This window comes from Pseudoliparis swirei, chromosome 10, assembly GCF_029220125.1.
Source record: "Pseudoliparis swirei isolate HS2019 ecotype Mariana Trench chromosome 10, NWPU_hadal_v1, whole genome shotgun sequence".
In the NCBI taxonomy this organism is placed as follows: Eukaryota; Metazoa; Chordata; class Actinopteri; order Perciformes; family Liparidae; genus Pseudoliparis; species Pseudoliparis swirei.
The window spans coordinates 7450213-7470272 of record NC_079397.1 but is presented as its reverse complement, the minus strand read 5'-3'; the positions used below and the strand labels follow the sequence as shown (position 1 = coordinate 7470272).

General features: G+C 40.8%; 1 protein-coding gene and 1 long non-coding RNA gene across 3 annotated transcripts; one reads left to right on the top strand and one right to left on the bottom strand.

The window, feature by feature from the left end:
• Positions 1 to 554: 554 nt before the first annotated feature.
• slc6a1l (solute carrier family 6 member 1, like) lies at positions 555 to 14166 on the bottom strand. The gene is made up of 14 exons (XM_056424289.1): positions 13501 to 14166; positions 11929 to 12060; positions 8306 to 8406; positions 7340 to 7449; positions 7092 to 7224; positions 5509 to 5643; positions 5328 to 5431; positions 5122 to 5246; positions 4238 to 4350; positions 3497 to 3628; positions 3058 to 3160; positions 2665 to 2765; positions 1685 to 1852; positions 555 to 1151 (listed from the first exon to the last, which is right to left on the bottom strand). The coding sequence occupies exons 1-14, from the start codon at positions 13739 to 13741 to the stop codon at positions 1056 to 1058; spliced, it is 1794 nt and encodes a 597-aa protein (XP_056280264.1). The 5' UTR covers positions 13742 to 14166; the 3' UTR covers positions 555 to 1055.
• On the top strand, positions 11417 to 13731 carry LOC130200236 (uncharacterized). 2 transcript variants are annotated; one of them, XR_008832960.1, is made up of 3 exons: positions 11417 to 11790; positions 11941 to 12078; positions 13648 to 13731. It is a non-coding gene; the product is annotated as an uncharacterized LOC130200236 (long non-coding RNA). The 2 variants fall into 2 exon arrangements; XR_008832959.1 differs by lacking the exon at positions 13648 to 13731 and adding an exon at positions 13523 to 13612.
• Positions 14167 to 20060: the final 5894 nt, after the last annotated feature.

The window sequence follows — 20060 nt, the reverse complement described above, 5'->3', positions numbered from 1 at the left end:
ATTTCTATCCAATTGGCATGCAAATAATGCCAAAATGTTCATAATTCTATGCCCAATCTTGTGATATGCGAAGGTATGCGCTCTACCGAGTGCCCGTTTTAGTTAATTATTGTATTAATAATACCATCATCATCCATGGCATTAGGAGTGCTGCTCTGAACACACCTGGCTCTACATCAAAGTCAGACCACACGCGTCAGGGTTTATCCCAACAGGACAACCTTTCACCAGCACTGGGCTAACGCATTACATCACATCCCGTGAGCCAGCAACTAGTGTATGTGTTTACTGACATGAAATAACATCCCTCAAACAACTCATGTGACATATTCCCAAAAACGACAAAACAAAGCATTTCATGGTCTCAAGGTGGTATTCAAATAAAACAAGCTACCATGAAGGCTAATACTTGAAATTATACAACTTAATTTTAAAATCTCAAATCGGTGTTAATTAGCAAACTGCCTAAGGTAAATAGTCTTTACAACTTCACGAATGTTTTCTTCTTGTCATGATTTATGTACTCCTGAATCAGCAAAGACAACAAATATAACTGGATGGCCCAAATATTTATTGCCGGACAAAATATCACAGTGGCTGTCTGGTTGGTTCTTTAAGCTACAACAAGCATATCATCTTTGACACATTACAGTTTTACACCTCCAATCAAGTTTGATCAGATTTGTTTAATGTTTCTGTACAACAACATTCAAGACGTATGTGGTTAGTTTATAGACAAAGACAGTGATTTTGTTGACTAGTTGAGAAAATGTACACGGATGATTATTTATACAGTAATGGTATATATTTAGTATATGTGCACAGAATATTCAAACGTTCACTCTTTTATGGCCAAAGGACACCTATCCTCTACATTTATCAAAATTGAAAAGCCTCACCTTCTTCTGTCATTTGCCAAATTTTTCTAGCACCCTTTGAAATGGATGAACACATCACAGTTAAATGCTGTACAAGAATCCATCTGTCCACTTGTCAAATTTCAGTGTTGACTAGGTCGTGGCAGACGGGAATTATTTCCACCTGAACAATCCTGGCTAGACATGAGCTTCAGCCATGCTCGCTGTGTGTGCACATCCTTTGTTCTTTGATGGCCTTTCATCCTCACGGGATGTTGTCATCTTCTGCCAACGCTGGTTGAGTAAAGACACATTAGAATTTAATGCCGAACTGTATTAATTTAAGTTGGACTAAATAGTAGAAATTAAGTGTAATAAGTGAAGAAAATATATATATACAGGACTGTCTCAGAAAATTAGAATATTGTGATAAAGTTCTTTATTTTCTGTAATGCAATTAAAAAAACAAAAATGTCATGCATTCTGGATTCATTACAAATCAACTGAAATATTGCAAGCCTTTTATTCTTTTAATATTTAATACTTTTTTAATTGCATTACAGAAAATAAAGAACTTTATCACAATATTCTAATTTTCTGAGACAGTCCTGTATATAGCATAAAATAATATTTATAGCATTTCACATGATTTCATTAACGGAAAACCAGAGGAAATATGATATTTAAATGTAGACACTGGAATTTTGAAATGGTAAATAAAAAGCTCCTTAAGCTGGAACAAGTTGTGTTCACATTCAAAAGATACCATCCCATCAAAAGACAGGATAATGTCTTTAAAAACAGTGAGCCATGTAAGAGGTGTGTACCTGTTTGATGCTGCCCTTGGTGAAGCAGAACATGTAGATGACATAACCTGGGATCAGTATCATGGAAGAGCAAGCCATAAACCAGCCAATCACTTGGCCCCACATTGGGTACACATACTTCCCCAAGGTCAGAGGGGTCATCTCAATGGCACTGAAGGTAAACACCCCCTAAAATACACAATTGTTATATTCAGTACACGTAACTTTATTGCTTTTCCAGTATACTAAATACAGAATGAGAAAAGCAATGGAGAAGTATATGTTGGTTGAAAGACATCTCAAGTGAAACTGGGCCAAATTCAAACAAATAAGTAGATGTTTTTAGATGTGATGTCACTTTGTTTAAAACAGCTTCACAATAGTATTATTTGTTATCGACCTAACACTCAAATATAGTCACAAACAAAGCAACAGTGACTTATAACCTTGAGTTCGAGGCTAGAGCCTCGAGCCATGCTAGTGGCAGCTAGCGGCTAACAGTGAGAATGTAGCCTACTTAGATGCAGTTGTGCGAATTACTCACGTCAGCATATGAACATATTCACAATAACCATGCTGACAGCTGTAATGTTTACCGTGCTCACCCACCATCACAGTTAAGAATGTTAGCATGCTAATAGCTAACAACGGATAGTTCAGTCAAGACCAAAATGGTGGACCAATTGGCTAAAATGTTCACGTTTTGGTCAAATGTAGCCCAGTTTTAGCCTAAATGTCAGAATACCCTTGATTGCATTTCCACAGGGTGCTTCAATACACTTCCTTTCTCACTAGAGTAGTGAAGATAAAGGCTTGACATTTTACAAGTTGAAGCACAAATCACCACACGGCAGAGAGAGAAAAACAATTCAGCATTGTCATAAATTCTCTACCTATTGGCATTGGCTGCAGCTTGAGAGATCGCCGTGAGGGAGAAGGATGCACGTGCTGGAGTTTGACTCACATTATAGATGCTAAATTGATAATCATTCACCGCCTACCAGGCAGATCAGCGGAGTGAAGAACTTCCAACAGAGCTTCCACCAGCCACATGGCCGATAGCCGATCATGTCCTCGATGTTGTCATAAAACCTGTCAGCTCCTGGAGCATGAATACAGGAATACAAAGAAGAATCTCAATGTGGAGATAATGAGTAGAAGGACAAAGCCGTATGGGGTGAAAGAGAGGCAAAGCTGATTGGAGCATATTATCACAGAAAGTAGAGCAGATAGATGTAATTTCCTGTTGGAGCGACAGTAAAATCAAAAGGCTTGATTAATTTGGTGACTTGGAACAATAGAGTCTCAGCTCTGCTTTTTTCATCTGTGATTATATTTGATTTCACCCTCCAGTGTTTGGTTTAGGCGTAGACTGCATCGGATGGAGTTCCTACCATAAAACCAGGATATGGACACAGTTTCGAAGAAGACGAGGAAAAGAAGACACATCCCACTGGCGGAGTAGTAATCAAACAGCTTGAACACGTACAGACCACCCTGGAAGATTTCAACACACACACACACACATGCACAAACACACACATGCTTTTGAAGCTGAATATTAATAACCCTCTCTTTATTGAATAGAGTATCCATTATGAATGTATACTGCAGATTGTTATAAGGTTACTTTTGTCATTATGCATGAGGCGGGAAGGGTCTCTTGTTCCCTGCTGTTGGAAAAGGTATGTATTCAGGTGTGTGTGTGTGTGTGTTGGGTTATAATACAAGCACCTTCTCATATCGTCAAACATCCACACACACTTAGGTTAATGTCAGAAGAATCAACATGGACCAAAGGTGTGTGATACACAGAGGGGGACACAACTGCACCTGTGTGATGTTGGAGATGCCGATGATGAAGGAGATAAAGCAGACAATGAGGATGAAGATCTTCTTCCTCTTCCTCAGCACCAAGGGATATTCATCCAACAGAGCTGTGACGAAGCCTTCCACTGTGCAGAACTAAGACATCCAACATTTAAAAGAGACCCGGGTAAAATTGTACTGCAGTTTTTCATTAAAAGAACACCACAGTGATTTGACATCGTTAAAATCCAGAGATATCCTCTTCTTAATTTAATTAATCAATGTTCTATGTCAAAGCTATGCGCCGTCATGAGAAATATATATTGATCCTCTAGTGTAAACTGGGTTACGTTAGTGTTGCATGTCCAAAAATAATAAATTAAGAATAAGATATGATTAATGAATAATAGATATGAAAAAAATCTATTAAAAAAATCGATAACAACGGTGTGAATAAAAATGGTTAAATGGTATAAATAAGAATATTAGTTAAATTTAGGATAAATAAATGCAATATTAATGCCAGAGTAAATTGCACAAATGAAGACATAAATCAAAAGAATCTAATAAATAAAACTATCTGTTTCAAGTTTCAAGTTCAAGTTTCAAGTTTTTATTGTCACATCCCCTTTTATACAAGTATAATCGGTTTGTGAAATTCTTATGTGCAAAACACCCGACAGCAGTAGCAGACTAAAAAAAGAATAAGAATGAGAATAAACTATACAATAGTTCATCAGCAGGTGACGCGCGTGCTGTTTGTACCTGACTGTCCAGGCCCAGCATCATGAGCATGGAGAAGAAGAGGATGGCCCACAGAGAGGACATGGGCAGCTGGGTGACAGCTTGAGGATAGGCGAGAAACGCCAGAGCTGGACCTAAATGTCACGCAGAAGAAATACCATCTTATTTACAAATGCTTAATCTTATGGCATTATCCTGTAAACTACTGACATTAATAACCATGAACATATTCACATATTTCTAGAAAACATAGCAAACAGGAAACTAACAGCAACATTTCCATGGTTGCTAAATACAATACGTTTACGGCAATGTGCAGAAAAGGACTGAAAGAAGATTAATTTATCTGCAATTTTCTTTTTTCCACATAACCTAAAATACCCAAAACCTGCAGCAAGTTTTAAAACGTTCCTCCGCTGTTCATAGAGAAGGCTATTCAATTCAATTCAGTTTATTTGTATCGCCCAATTTCACAAATTACAAATTTGTCCCGGAGTGCTTTACAATCTGTACACATAGACATCCCTGCCCCAAAACCTCACATCGGATCAGGAAAAACTCCCAAATAACCCTTCAGGGGAAAAAGGGAAGAAACCTTCAGGAGAGCAACAGAGGAGGATCCCTCTCCAGGATGGACAGAACAATAGATGTCATGTGACCAGGATGGACAGAACAATAGATGTCATGTGACCAGAAGGACAGATTTATAAATGAATATGACAGTGTATGAATAGTTCATAGTAGGCATATTCCACGATGGAGACCTCCACGATCCATCAGGCAGATGGAGGTAGAGAATTTTGGTTTGTTTTACTCCCACTGGAACATGGAAGATGCACATAGTTCCGAGGCAAAGATGATCAGATGCAGTCTTGCAATGACAAACAGTGGACACAATGCTGTACCTGATGCTGCTAATTCCTTCACAGGTTTCTTGGTGATTTGGGCCATGAAGCCCACAATGGAGAAGATGACTAAGCCAGCAAACATGCTGGTGCAGGAGTTGATGAAGCACACGATGATGGAGTCCCTGAAGAGAATAGAACCAAGCTCACAGTTGTGACGGAGGAAGAAGGTGGGATGTGGGAAGCTTGTGACCGCATGCTCCTACCTGTATACGTCGTTGTGGTACGTGTTGTAGCTCCCCAGCGCGATCAGCGAACCCAGGCCCAGTCCGTAGGAGAAGAAGATTTGAGTTGCTGCATCCAGCCACACCTGTCAGACGCACGCATGCGGCCATGTTAGTGTTTGTTTGTCGACGGCCATGTTTGAATGTCTTGCAAACCGTCTACCTCGGACTGGGTGAGCTTATTGAAGTCAGGCGTGATGTAAAAGAGGATCCCGTCTATGGCTCCGGGCAGAGTGACCCCGCGAAAGAACAGGATGATCAGCATGATGTAGGGATAGGTGGCTGAGAAATACACCACCTAAGAGAAAGAGAGAGAACAACTTGTTTTTTATGTATGTAAATTCAAATAGATTACGGTTCTGTCAACAGACGGGGTTTGCCAACAACTCTTTTATACAGTTATAACAAAAGATGCAATAACCCACAGTAAACAGTTAAAATAGTCAATAATCTAGAATATTTTCATGGCTTTTCTTTGTCAGAAGAGCTGGAGCATTTCGGTCGTCGTTTTGTTTTTTTGGGGAGTTTTTCCTGATCCGATGTGAGGTCCTGGGACAGGGATGTCGTGTGTGTACAGATTGTAAAGCCCTCTGAGGCAAATGTGTACCTTGTGATTTTGGGCGATACAAAATAAACTGAACTTAATTGAATTTAGGATGTGGCCCGCAACTCAGTAGCATAATCATTATCCTTAATTAATGATGTCCGTCAAGGCCGGGGCCTCGGGGAATTAATTTGTTCTCACTGCTCTCAGACACTTCACATTAAAATCCAATTATCCGGTAGCAGTGAATGTGAAAATGTGTTTCTGCTCACATACCTCACTTGGACTTGCTGTAATAAAAAATATAAACAGGCAGTAGGCAAACTGGTATATTTGTTCTTCTTTTGCTATCCCCTTTAAATAGTCCAGCAGATTGATTGTGGACAAAATAATTACAGCATATGCAGTCAACATCTGAGAAGAATAAATAAACAAATACTCAGACATATGTCTCTCAAATAATAATATAAATATTCAGATATATGTTAACTCACAATGTGACACTCTAAACACAGTAAAGGGACGTACATGGATTTATGTGATCAATGCATGATTCCTCTTTTTTCTAATTCTGGGATGGATCAATAGACTTATATTAGACGGATATTATCCAACTGAGCTGTGAACTGAACTATGAGCTGTGGCTCATGTCATGATAGATAAACACATAGACACTCAAACAACTGGAAAGGAGACAGGACTTAAATGCTCAGTGAACAATCACATACATTACTTTGTGAAGCCAGATTGCATTGTCTGCCCCGAGGACAGACCTAATGAAAAACACACGTACTAAAAGCTAATTCCTTCTGGAGGGGCTTGTAAACAAATGGACTAAAGGATTGACAGATAAACCTCCACTAACTACTCGTCAAAGAAGCATGCAGGATGATGAGGATCAAATATATTACAATTTGTTCAAAAGGGTACGTGAACTTTTGTCCAAAATTTCATGGAAATCTGTTTGACAGTTGTTGAGAGATTTCATGAAGTCACTTCATGCTATTTTTCTCATGGATTATAGTTCATGTTTTTTGCTGAACAATGCTGCTCTACTCAACCAACAGCAACACCAGCTTTGCCTCCAGAGATGCTCTTTGTCTGGTGCTGTTTGCAAGATTCAAAATTTAAAGTGTAAAAAATGAAAGAGAAAATGGAATGAAGTCAAAAGAATGGAGAGAAACTGAAGCGCCAAGTCTGACCTTCCCTGTCCACTCCACTCCTTTCCAGATTGAGAAATACACCAGGACCCAGGCCAGCGCCAGAGTGCCCACTAAGGGCCAGCGAACCTCGCCTGGCTCCTCCAGACCGTTGGTTAACTGGTGCATGTTACGCCTGCAGGAGCACACAGAGGAGATGAATGCACACACAGATAGCATATAGTTGTATAGGGCCTCTTGTACACACACACACTCATAATGCGTGGCGGCAACATCTCTCGCCGACTCACTCCCAGAACTCTGTGACAGCACTGGTCAGGTTGGTGGTGTCGGTCAGACTGTGGTTGCAAAAACATTTCTCTGTGTTCCAGGGGTTATCACAGCTTTGCCACGGCAGCTCCTGCACACAAAACATATGCAACGTGTACAATGACATATTTCTGCTTTTCTTCTGTCTCTTTGACTAGAAACTGTTTTTTTTATCCCTGCTTCTCAAACCCCCAATTTCCCCACCCCAAAAAAGCCTCAAGCACTGCTGAGGCATTTTGTAGGCAATAAACAAGACCCAAATATCTTTTCTGGATGTACATGAGGCGATGAAAGCATGGACAAAAGTAATAGGGTGTAAAAACTTTAAAAAATATAATATACAATTCGACATTGAGACCGCAATAACCAATTGCTCAGCCACTTGAGGGCAACAGAAACCAGCTGAAATGCTATCCCGTGATTGGTCAGTAAGTGGCTTCATGAGACTTGTTCATTACTGCTGCTGGAAACAGCTGATGGGAGCCATGAGGGTGAAACCAGAACCCAAACAAGGAGCTGAAAGACACAATCGTCTTACCTTTGAGGTCTTTGACAAACTTCTGTAAACCGGTCAGATTCCACAATAAGGGGAAATGTAAAGCAACCTACTCTACTTAAAAGTCCAATGTAACGTTATTGTCATAATTGAATTATCTGCCATTTATGTTGTTGATTATTTACTTTGTTTAAAAGGTCATAATAGTGACAAATTCCCAACCGATTTTCAATTTACTATCAAATATGACAAGACAGCAAATCCTCACATTTGAGAAGCTTGAACCAGATTTTTAGGTAAAAAATTCTTAAAAACAGGTGTTTTTTAAAATTATTAAATGGTTACCAATAGATTTGCTCTCGACAGACGGATTAGAATAATTTGAGATGTACTTAAAATATTATAATGTTGAGTTACGGTTTTCTCCCTATTGACTGATAATGCAACATACCGAACCAAAGGAGTTGAATAAGTAGTAGAGTGCCCAGGCGATGATGACAATATAGTAGATATTTAGCCAGAAGGACAGGACCACTGCAGCTATACCAACACCTGTAGAAGGAAAAGACATCAGAATGCTACTTTAGGCCTACTATGTTTTACCGGTCACCTAACGTGCAAAGAAAAATGTAATATAATATGTAAAGGCTCTCCGCAGCAGATTTCCCCTCAGACAGCTTCCCTCAGCATGCTTGTTGCGATCCTCATCATCCTCATCATTGTTATTTCTCACGTTAACTTGCCCTTGGCTTTGAGTATCAGTTAGCACAGCAGGGCGCACGTATCACCGCTGCTGTCTGTGCTGGCGGGAGATCAAATGTGCTTCACTCAAGTGTTCCGCTGAGCAGTGGGATAATTGCTCCAAAGAACTTGCTGCAAAAGATGCTTAAATAAATGAATACAAAATAATTTGTGTGTCATATCCATGTCCACTTTTAGAAAAAGTGCAATGGAACGAAGAAGAGAGCCTGATGTCAAGCAAAAATAGTTAGCAAAATGTTGCCTGGACAGTATAAACCAGGGGTATTCAACTAAAATGTTAAGAGGTCCAGTTAGAGAAATTTTCTTGAAGCAAAGGTCCAGAAGATCATAATGTCTAACTATTTAGTGTGATATATATAGCCTGGTAGTTGTATCAACATTTGCATGTAATCAATACCTTTCAAATCAAGTGAATTCAGTACGATTAAAACACTTTTTAACAATATTTATTATCATGTAACATAGAACTGGACTACAGATATGTATAATGTTCTCATGAACTAAATAAAAATAGGGCTGCATTTTAAAATAAAATAAATACAAAATGAAAATTGTGCATGTAATAATAAATAATAATAATCAAATAAAGTGCTTAACTTCAGAAAAATTAAATAAAGGGAGGAAAAGCTTAAATTTCCCCATTTGTTTCACAGTCTCAAACAATTTTACAGATAATAAATCTCAACACATCTTAACAATTGAACAGTTTTAGAGCATCACTCTTGCATCCCACTCCCCACTTGTTTGCTCAGTGTGAGAATTGAGCTCTAGCTTGTCCTGCCAGGACTTTAAACCTGGGCTTGAATGGAGTCAGGGCCATCCTCATGCACATGTGGAGGTGCTCATTGGTGAGCCTCGAACGATATTTATTTTGATGATATTCATCGTGGAGAAAGCTGCCTCGCAGTTGTAGGTGGAGCCAAACATGGTCAAGATGTATATGGCAACTTTCCTCAGACCTGGAAAAGCTGTCTCAGGGACCGTTTGGAGCCAGAAAGTGGAAGGTCAGTTCTTAGAAACTGCTCTTTCAGGGACACATCTGCTTGGAGATCAACCAGTTGCATCTGGAGGCCCAGGATTTACCCATTTAAAGTGCTGTGTGACTTCCTTTGAGAACCCCCTGACATCAGTGATGATAAATGGGTTCTGAATGAACATGGTGAGCTGCTGTCCAAAGCTGAAGCTGTCAAAACGGTTGCTGAAGTTTACGATCAGCTTATCAATGAAGTCAACAAAAGAAGACGCATCTCTCTGTCCCTGAACCTGTTCCTGCACTGCTGGGAAGTGTGCACAGTCTCCCTGCAGGTCTTCCTTGAACAACTCAAGTTTCTTTTGAAAGGAGCGGACAGCGGTCATCAGTTCACAAATTGAATTGTCCTTGCCTTGTAGCCTCAAATTCAGTTCATTCAGATGTGCAGTGATATCAACCAAAAGGCCACATTATCCATCTGTTTATCATTTCCTAAAAGAGAGAAAACTGTGTTGCTTTCTGATGTGTTAGCTCTGCCAAAAAGATGCTACTTCCTCCTGATGGACCAAAAGCGCTAAGACCCTCCCTTTGCTGAGCCATCTCACATTATTGTGCAGCAAAGATCATCAGCATTGGCATCAACTTCTCTGAGGAATTCCCTCAGCCTGCGATGCTGGGTGGAAGAGGATGCCCTGAGAAAATTGATCATTTTCATCATTGTATTCATCACTTCAGCATGCTCATCTGACAGGGAGGCACAGAGGACAGATTGATGAATGATGCAATGGTAAGCTATGAGCTCTGGATTGTCCTCTTTCAGTCTTGCTACAGCTCCTTTCTCTCTCCCTATCATAGCAGGGGCTCCATCTGTGGCTATTGAAACCACTTGTGTTGGTTCTATTCCTCTCTTCGTTAACATCTCCTTAATGGCCAGGTAGATATCTTCTCCTCTTGTACTGGTCTGATGGAGAGTGACACCTAATAGGTCTTCACAGGATGCTGTCTGGTCTGTGTTGTAAAACCTGACGTACACTAACAGCTGAGCATTGTCACAGATGTCAGTGGACTCATCCACAGCTAAGCCTACACATGGTGCCTTATGTATGGCTTCATTTAGCTGGGTTAGCACATCCTGAGTTAATATTTCACTTTTCTTTGTGGCAGATGATGCTGACATGGGTATTTGCTTTATCTTATCACAAAGCTCTTGTTTTGGTTTTCCGTCAAGTAATGTTTCAGCGACGACACTCATGCATTCTTTGACAAGCCCTCCATCAGTAAATGGCTTTTTGTGTTGCCCCAAAATCCAAGCAACTCTGAGGGAACACTCATGAGCACGTTGTTGGGCAGTGAACGTGTGGCTCAGGATCCTGGTGGACTGTTCATATTGGGCTGTGAGACCACTTATTTTCTGTGATCTCACTTCGGATTTGAGTGGGTATGTTTGTTCAAAACCTTTATGTTTTGTCTCATAATGGCGTTTCACATTGCCACTTTTAATAAGTGCCACGGTTTCTGAACATATAAGACACACTGGTTTTGTGCTGCCTGTGGGAAGTATGAACAGAAATGAGTCTGTCCATTCCGGATTAAATGCTCTATTTTCGCTGTCAACTTTTCTTTTTGGAGAGCGACATTTGTTCCTTATGTTTCTCTCCCTTTCTCTGTCTCACTCGCCTTTTTCTCAACTTTCTCCGGCGCAGTTGTCCGTTTCTCTCCCTTTCGCTGTCTCACTCGCCTTTTTCTAAACTTTCTCCGGCGCAGTCGTCCGTTTCTCTCCCTTTGTTTTCTACATGTATCGCTATCTTTCTTTTTCTTTCTACCGTCTTTTAAAGTGTAACCTGCCTCTACTTTCTCATCTGTCTGCGTAGCGCTGTCTGTTGAGACGTAATGTTTACCGCCGAGAATGCATAGATTTGATTGGCTGAGTGGTATCACGTGGGATGGCTTAACTCGCATGCAATTGGTCTGTGCGTTTCCGCATCCGCTAAACCACTACCGTAAAGACTGCAAAAGCTGCGCCGCGCCGCCGGGTAAAAAAATTAAAACACCCCGTCAGGTTTTAAATCATAACCTTCTGTTTTGGCTGGTGGTCCGGGTCCGGATGGGACGGCCTCTGGGTCCGGACCCGGACCGCGGTCCGCCAGTTAGTGACCTGTGGTATAAACCAAGCAGATTAGTGCTAATAAAGAAATACAAACATGGTAAGTGCATAATCTTGGTGACATTCTGATCTGTTAGGATTATCAAAATCATGTCAGTAAGTCAACATATGTGTATTTTTAAGTGATGAAACGACAAATGTAAATACGTGTCTCCCTATTTCTATATCCTCATCTCACCTTTCATCATAGGGAGGAGCTTCCACACCCCCAGCCCGCCCACTGAGGTGAACTGCCCCAGAGCCGTCTCCAGGAAGAAGAGAGGAGTCCCAGCAAACACAAGGGTCAAAAAGTACGGGATCAGAAAGGCCCCTGATGGATCATCACAAAGTAGGTCAACAAAACATGTTTGGTGGGATAAAGTAGATGGATCAAAATGGTTTTCAAAAGGCTTTATCTGCAACACTTATATAAACATGTTAGAATAAAACTGCATTACAACACACAGTTTATGATAATATAACTTTATTTTAAAATAATTGGGTTTTTTTTCTCTTCAATTTAGCCTGAAAGAGAAATTAAATATGCTGTAATATTGTGCAAGAATGACATCTCCCTTTCACGACTCCTGCCTGAAGATCTACTTTATGAGTATAATATGATTAGCATTTTATGAAAAAGCGCTAGAAGACAGCCTTGTTTAAGAAGATTGTAGGCTACAATTTGCATGCAGGAGACACACATTTTCAAGAGAATATACAGTCGCCCGGACAGAAAGTTTCAGAACTGATTAATAACTGTAAATGTTAATGGGTTGCTAAAGACGTAACCTCAGTCAAATAACCTATGGAACACATTCCTCCATTTGTTTTATTGATTTATTGAATAATCTTCCATTAGTAGCCTACTTCTCAAGTAGAAGTAAATTCAAAGTTGATTGGCCTCAGGGTAGAAAAAAAGGCCTAATGGAGCATTTCACTGGAAGGGTTGTAGGGGCAATTGAGAAGGAGGAAGAGAAGGTGGGATGCTTGTGATCGGCAAAGAGGGAGAGAAGAGACTGGCAAGTGGTAGGCCTATTCTTAGATTTAGCAAATGCATTTGGATTTGGTCCACATAGTCTAGTCTCTTCATCAGTAGCCTACATCAAACTACTACAGTAGACTACCATAGTCCTCATTACCAGAGTCAAAGGCCATCCTGGAACAATTTCATGTAGCCTAGAGTTGTTACTATGACGGTGGTTATCATTAGGAAAGATGCTTCAGGGAGGGTAGCACAATGATAAGACAGCCATCAATACCACAGCACCATGTAAGATGGACACTGAGTAAAAGTGCACTGCAGCCAGTTCCGGTGAACGGCTTTCGGTTTAAAGAAAGGTTTCTAAGATGGCTGCATGCGAGATGGCCTCACTGGTTTCTTTGTTAGGTTGAGCATGGTGGCTAGCTTGATTGTAGTTGCCTAGCATGCTGGTTAGCTTGACTGTAGTTGGTTAGCATGCTGGATAGTTTGACTGTAGTTGGTTAGCATGCTGGCTAGCTTGATTGTATTTGATGAGCATGTTGGCTAGCTTGATTGTAGTTGGTTAGCATGCAGTTAGCTGATCAACAAGGGGAAATAACTTGCTATAGAGGGTTGAATTGAGCCTATGGGTGCACGTAAAAAGAAGAGGGTGGTTCTGGGACACTTGGTCAGGGCTAGAGGCCAAGTGAAGTCTCGGAAATACGGTAGGATGTGCAAGTGATCATTGTGTCATCAGAATGAACTGTAAACTGATCTTATCTGTCTCGTCAGTCTTACTAGAGCACTCACCTCCACCATTCTTGCCACACAGATAAGGAAACCTCCAGACATTTCCCAGGCCAATGGCATATCCCACGCATGACAGAAGGAAATCAAACCTTCCCTTCCAGCTGCCCCTGTCAGGCAGCTCTTCTGTCTTTTTCTCTTCATCCGCAGGGTGCGCCACAGGATCCAGCTCCTCGAAGGGAACTGCTTGTCTGATCTCTGTTGGGGAGTTTAAGTCCACTGTACTCTGCCCAGTCTTCCCCATGTTGGGACCACTACAGAGCAGTGGGGTCAGTAAGTCACTCTGTAATGGTGATGAATTAAAGTCTCTGTTGGGGTCCGACTGTGCCTTTAACTCTGAGTTTGGTTCTTGACTCGACAGAATGAGGACAATGTGCGGACACTAAGTTGAGCAGGAGAGCTGTAGACAGAGGGAGAATACATAAGTTTATGCAGAGGTCTTATTCCAAATATACTACTACTTAAATTACACTGTATTGATATTTGGGCATTTTGATGGTCTTTTACAGCCATTTTAACTTGGGAAACTACATGTAATAACACACTATAAAGGTTATTATTACCTTCGCATTCTGAGAATGCGGAAGGTTATGCTTTGATCGCTGTGTATTTATTTATTTATTTGTATGTGTGTGTGTTATTCCCATAACTCAAAAAGTATTAAACCGAATCGCATGAAATTTGGTAGGATGATTGGTTATTATCCGGGGACCATTTGATTAGATTTTGGGATCGATCTGGTCAAAGGGCAAGGTCAAGGTCATGAAAAGGTACCAAAAATGTGGCTGCGGCGAAGGTATGCGCTCTACCGAGTGCCCGTTCTAGTTTGATTTGAAGTGATATATTTTGATACAAGACAAAACACAAGCACAGAACTTGCACCTTTGGCCTGATATGAGCAAAACACAAGCACAGAACTTGCACCTTTGGCCTGATATCTCTCCATACCACCACCAGTACCAAAAAAAGCCAAGGACAAGAAAATCATGAAGGGAAATACAACAAAGGTTGTCCTTTCCACAAAAGTCATATTCAAAGTATTTACCACTCACATATTAGTCTACCCGTAATGTAAATGGAAGTCCATTTTTTATTCATCTTCATGAGGCCATTCATTGCTTGTGGAATAACCCCTCAGGAAGTTAATTGGGAGGAAGTTGTCCATGATTACCAATATTGATTGACCCAGAAATTGACTGAATCACTTTGTGCCATTAGCCAATATATTCCATGAAAGAAAAAATATATATTTCAAGGAAATTTCACTGCTTATTTTCACACGCAGAGGAGCTGTGAAACAGCAGGGTCTCGCTAAGCTTTCTCATTGTATTACTCTTCTGTTTGCTGTATTTAATTATCTTTGCTCTTTTCTGCCTGATTCATTGTGCTCGCTGATTTTTTTTTTTTCAATTGCAATTCCTCATAATGAAAAGCCTTTGCATCATTTAATAGATGCATCATTTATGCCTTCTAGCCTTTGATAATGTTGATGAAAAGAAGTATTGGCAAAGTGTGTTGGAAAAAGTCCAAAAAAAGTTTGATACATTTGAAATAGTAACCTTGATGTTTATCATTGATTGAAAATATTCTCTCAAACTTTGGAATGAGTTATTCTCCACATTGTCTAAGAAGTAATCCAAACTTCAATCGGGTATCGTAGTGTGAAATGATCAAACGGGTGCTCGCAGGTTGTTGCCTCGATGAGTATCTGCTTCAAAAGCATACCGATAATACCAAACACATCACACATTCCCTTTGAGGGTGTCATCCATTTCGATTCAAAGTAAATCCTGCTGTTTTTTTGACAGTGGAGACTTTTAAGATGCCATTTCTTCATTATGATATTTGGTAGCAGAAGAGTTGAAACAATTGCTAACATCGTGGCAGTCTGTTGAACTAAAACCAGAACAACTTAACCCTGCGATTTGTGGACACAATCTTACTCAATGACAACAAAGTTTAAAAGCAGAGGATGGAGGAAGGGGGAAAAAGGTGATTCCTACCTGAGAAAATTCCAAGTCCTCTGTCAGGTCATGAGCTTCAGTGCTCTGCAACGGCACCACAAAAGTCTTGAAACTTCAATTTAGCATCCAAAGGGGAAGAAATTCATCTTTGAGTCAACTTTGAAAAGCTTCTAGCCGGCTCTCCGGGCCCAAGGGAAGCCACACTGTATTTGCTGTTTTTGATTTCCAACTCTTTCCTGTATAGCCTTCTGTACTTCGGAGGACCTGCAGCTGCTATCGAGTGCTCGGTAATAAAGTTCGACCTGTGCGTCTGCTTTGATTACTGCTCAGTGTCGACTAGAGAGGTCCCGAGGCCATGGGGGATATGTCAATCGCCCAACTCTGGTGGGGAACTCTAGCAGCAGCAGTGTGTGTGTGTGCGCGTGCGTGTGTGCCTTGTGCATATGTGTTTGTTGCGGTAGCCGAGTTTAGCTCTTGCCAGCGCCGTTACCATGGCATTTCCCAACAGAGAAGGGCCTGATCAGTGAAAGAGCTTGTGGAGTTTTGGGGAAATGAAACAAGCAATGGCTGCTGGCAAGGACCCTGGAAATGTATGATCACAAATGTGGTCATGCCAGAATCCGACTTGTATATCAGCAAATAAAGTGGCATAATATTAATACTCAGTGTCCTCACTCAAATGATTGGACGAAAGGTCGGAAGGATCAAAATGTATGAGTGCAAAATAATCAGAATTTCTCTTCAAAGTCTTACATAGTGCAATTGATATTTCTGCTAGGTTCCACAAACAGCTGCCAAATGGATCATGGTGCCCAGGACGTCATGCAGAACAACCCACATACACACAGACAGAGTGGAGGGGAATTCACAGATTGTGACCCAGAGAGTTCACTGCAGTGTGCCACTCTATTATATCTGAACTATATCTGCCACGGGTTGCCTCTGAAACAGCCGCTGCATTTCAATAATCTTGTGATTAGATGGCAAATAATCCCTCTGATTGCTTGAAATCAATGGTAGCCTCTTGAATTTCCAAAGAAAATGTTCTCAGTAAAACTATTGAAATATGTATCTGTGATATACTGAATGTAACATAACACAATTAGGGAATGGCCAGTAATGTCAGTTACAAAGCAAAATATAGTGTGGATGTTGCTTCATTAGAATTTGGTGTAATAATCAGGGTTTTCATTTATTTTTACATCACACTAATTCATTGTTTTAAGAAATAGGAATGATTTTGGAAACATGTAGTTTCACTTTATTGCTTGTTTACACGAGTTAATCCAGACTTTATGAAACCGTGTTGCTAATTTAAAAGCAAGTGCACTCACATTGATGCTGTGAATGTTGTCTTTTTAATTACTATAGTGACAGTAAAACAATGTCTTCATGAATATTAATGAAATGAGATATGGGGCATGATCCTCTCTTGTTTGTCCTGGCAGGTAACCTCCTCACATTAATATCTGCTCCAGATATTCTAGCCAATTAGAACAACTACGGAATATTCCCACAATGCAATTGGGCCCAATTTCCATTGCTTTGCTGGTGAGTGGGGACAGTTGGTAGATACTGAGTTTAAAATGTGAGAGATGTAATCATATTAATTACACCCAGAGAAAGCCGCTTCTATCAAGAACAGATTCGGTCTGGTCTCTGGTGGGGGTTATTGTCCATGTGGACCCAAATGATGATAGCTGGCTGGATTGGAGTTGTCAAAGCTGGTTTTCATCAATCTGTGTTCAGCGCCCCCCCAATCAATGCAGCCTGATTATGATTCCTGAGCATCCACAGCCGAGAATAAAAGGGAGCGATTGTAGGTGACAGAGGCGGAAACACTAAAATGCGTACAGTCTTTAAGCTGGATTTAATGTTTGTCAGAGTTTAGAAGATTATGTCACAACTGGATTGGTCATATTTCCTCCTTAGAAGAGTTATGTTCAGATGGGGAATGAACGAAATGTAAAAATGCAGAATGAAGATAAAGGCATGGAGAGTCGTCTAGGAGAGAGACAGAGAGGAAATGTGCTGATAAAAAGCTTTTCACTGATATTATTGTGCTTTGGCCAAAGTCCTATTCAACAACATTACATTCCTGCAGTATTACCTGTTGGCCTGAATTTAAGATCTTTTTTCTTGCAAATAACGTCTTCCGAAGGTTTCTTAATATAGAGCAATTAATGCATACAATACTCCATACAAATGCAGTGTGAAATAGAAAAGATGCACCAAGACACACACTTGCTCCACCTTGACCTATTGTTACTGTTCCTATGATCACATATTTTAACTTTGCATTAACAGCATTTGAGCCTGCTGCTGCTTTTAGGAGGTGTGGTATATTGTGTGTTTCATCCATTGTTGTATTCTAAATGACTTTACTTTGTGATGAAAACTTAAATATGGATGGATACTTCTGAGATGTGCTGATGCTGCAGCAGCACAGTCATGTGTATGCATGAGCTCTGGTCCTGTCACTGAGTAATGAGTGCCTGGAGCAACATCCAAAGAATAAAAAAAGAATACTGGCCCATTTACAATATTTAAAGTATATCATGTGTGCTGGTTTAGAAAAATGATAATCGTGAACTCTCAATATTTATTGGAACAATGTTTAGAATAATACATTTGCTATAGATTTATTGTATTCAACAGTCTAACAGATCATACACTTTTAAACACCACATAAATGCTGGAAGTTGACAGTAATAGAAATGCATTAAATATCTAGCCTTGACTTCTTCACTGTTCTACATATGCATTTCACGTATTACATAAGAGAGATGCACTGATGACACACATTCCTACAAGGAATCATTCAGGACAGATGTCTTTGTGTTATCATTTCAGGGGGCTAGGACTGAGGGGGCAAAGCGTTAAGGAAACATAGGGCTGAGAGAACATATGGCTGAAAAGAGTTAAAACAGACGGAAACAGGCAGTCGTTTAGAGAAGAAGCTGCTGCCTCGGAGAGAGCTGCCTTTAATGCACAGCACGTTTCCTGGTCTGCGAATCAATGCGGTGGTTATTATAAAGCAAGGAACACCCAGAGGCCATTTGAATGCATAAATAGGAGGCTCATATCGGCAGCATCACCCTGTAATGCAGTGCGTGGGACAATGCATACTGCATACCTTTACCACAGGTTAAGGACTAAGGCGGGAGGGGCAAGGCACACAACAGAGAGATGAAATTGTGTTAATGAGAGAGAAGAAGTGAAAAGATGAAAGATGATAAGAGAGGCAGGGGCAGGACCAATGCTAATAATGAGCAAAGCAAGAGAGAGAGAGAGAGTTGTGAGGGAGAATACAAAGATAGGGAGATACAGATGGGTAACGTTGATGTGTCGCAGCATAGGAGCCGGGTAGATAACAGGGATACAGGATGAAAAGATACAAAGAAGGTGAAAAAGTCGGCGCGAAAAAATGTTTCATCCCTGGAGATGGAGTAAAAAAAACTGAATGAGATAAAGGAAGTGACACGGGGCATTGGAATGTCTTCATCTGCAGCGTGCCTGATACATCAGTCCGGTGGAGATTCATTGGAGAGGGAACTTATTTCTCCCTGGAGATCTATCAGCGACCTCATTCCCCATCTCATGCCGCTGGCCCTCCATTACCCCCGCATCACGTTTTATCATTCCACGTGTATCAGATCCTGGTGACCTTGTTAAACGCAAAGTCATTGTCCTTAATATGCCCCACAATAAATCACGTCAAGACATCGTCACCCAAAAAGCAGAAGCACAATCTGCCTTACGGAAACTTTTACAATCTGTTACCGTGTTGCCTTCATCTCAGTATAAAAGATAAGGTCAGGCTTTTTATTTCCCCGTTCCCCCGTGGGAAAAGGTGCTCGATCAAGAGCTTCATTAAACGTTGATGGTGGTATACATGGGAGGGGCTCGATGGCCATAAACGCCATGGCGGAATGATGCGATGATGTCATTCATCGACATGTATTCAGGAAATAAATCGAATGCTTGCGGTCTGAAAAGTTGGGACACTGATGAGAAAGAATGACGACTGGAGGTGGCGGAAGAGTTGTTGTATCCATTAAGTGCAAATTAGATGACAGAGATGAAGCATGTGTCCAGACAAAATATCACATACGTATGGTCAGACAAGGACACTGTAACCTTCCTCGAGCTGGTTACATAGTTAGGTAAACATCCATTAGTATAGATGCTCCAATTGTAAATACCACTTGTGAACATATATGTCTATATATAGATATAGATATATCTATATATGTCCACCCACAGGCAGCCTGCAGCTTCTAATTTAAGCACAGAGCCATCAATGGTCAAAACGAGGTCACGACCTTCTGTCACTTGAAGAACATCTGATCGCTTCAATTTGTTGATTTGTATCAGGAGGAGACAAACTGGGTCATTTTCTGTCTTCTGGGGAAGTCGGGAGGCAGTCAAGGGCTGAGGAGAGGTAGGAGGATGTCAAGGGCTGAGGAGAGGTAGGAGGCAGTTCAGGGGCTGAGAAAAGGTGGGAGGTAGTCAAGGGCTGAGGAGAGGTGAGAGGCAGTCAAGGGCTGAGGAGAGGGAGGAGGCAGTTCAGGGGCTGAGAAAAGGTGGGAGGTAGTC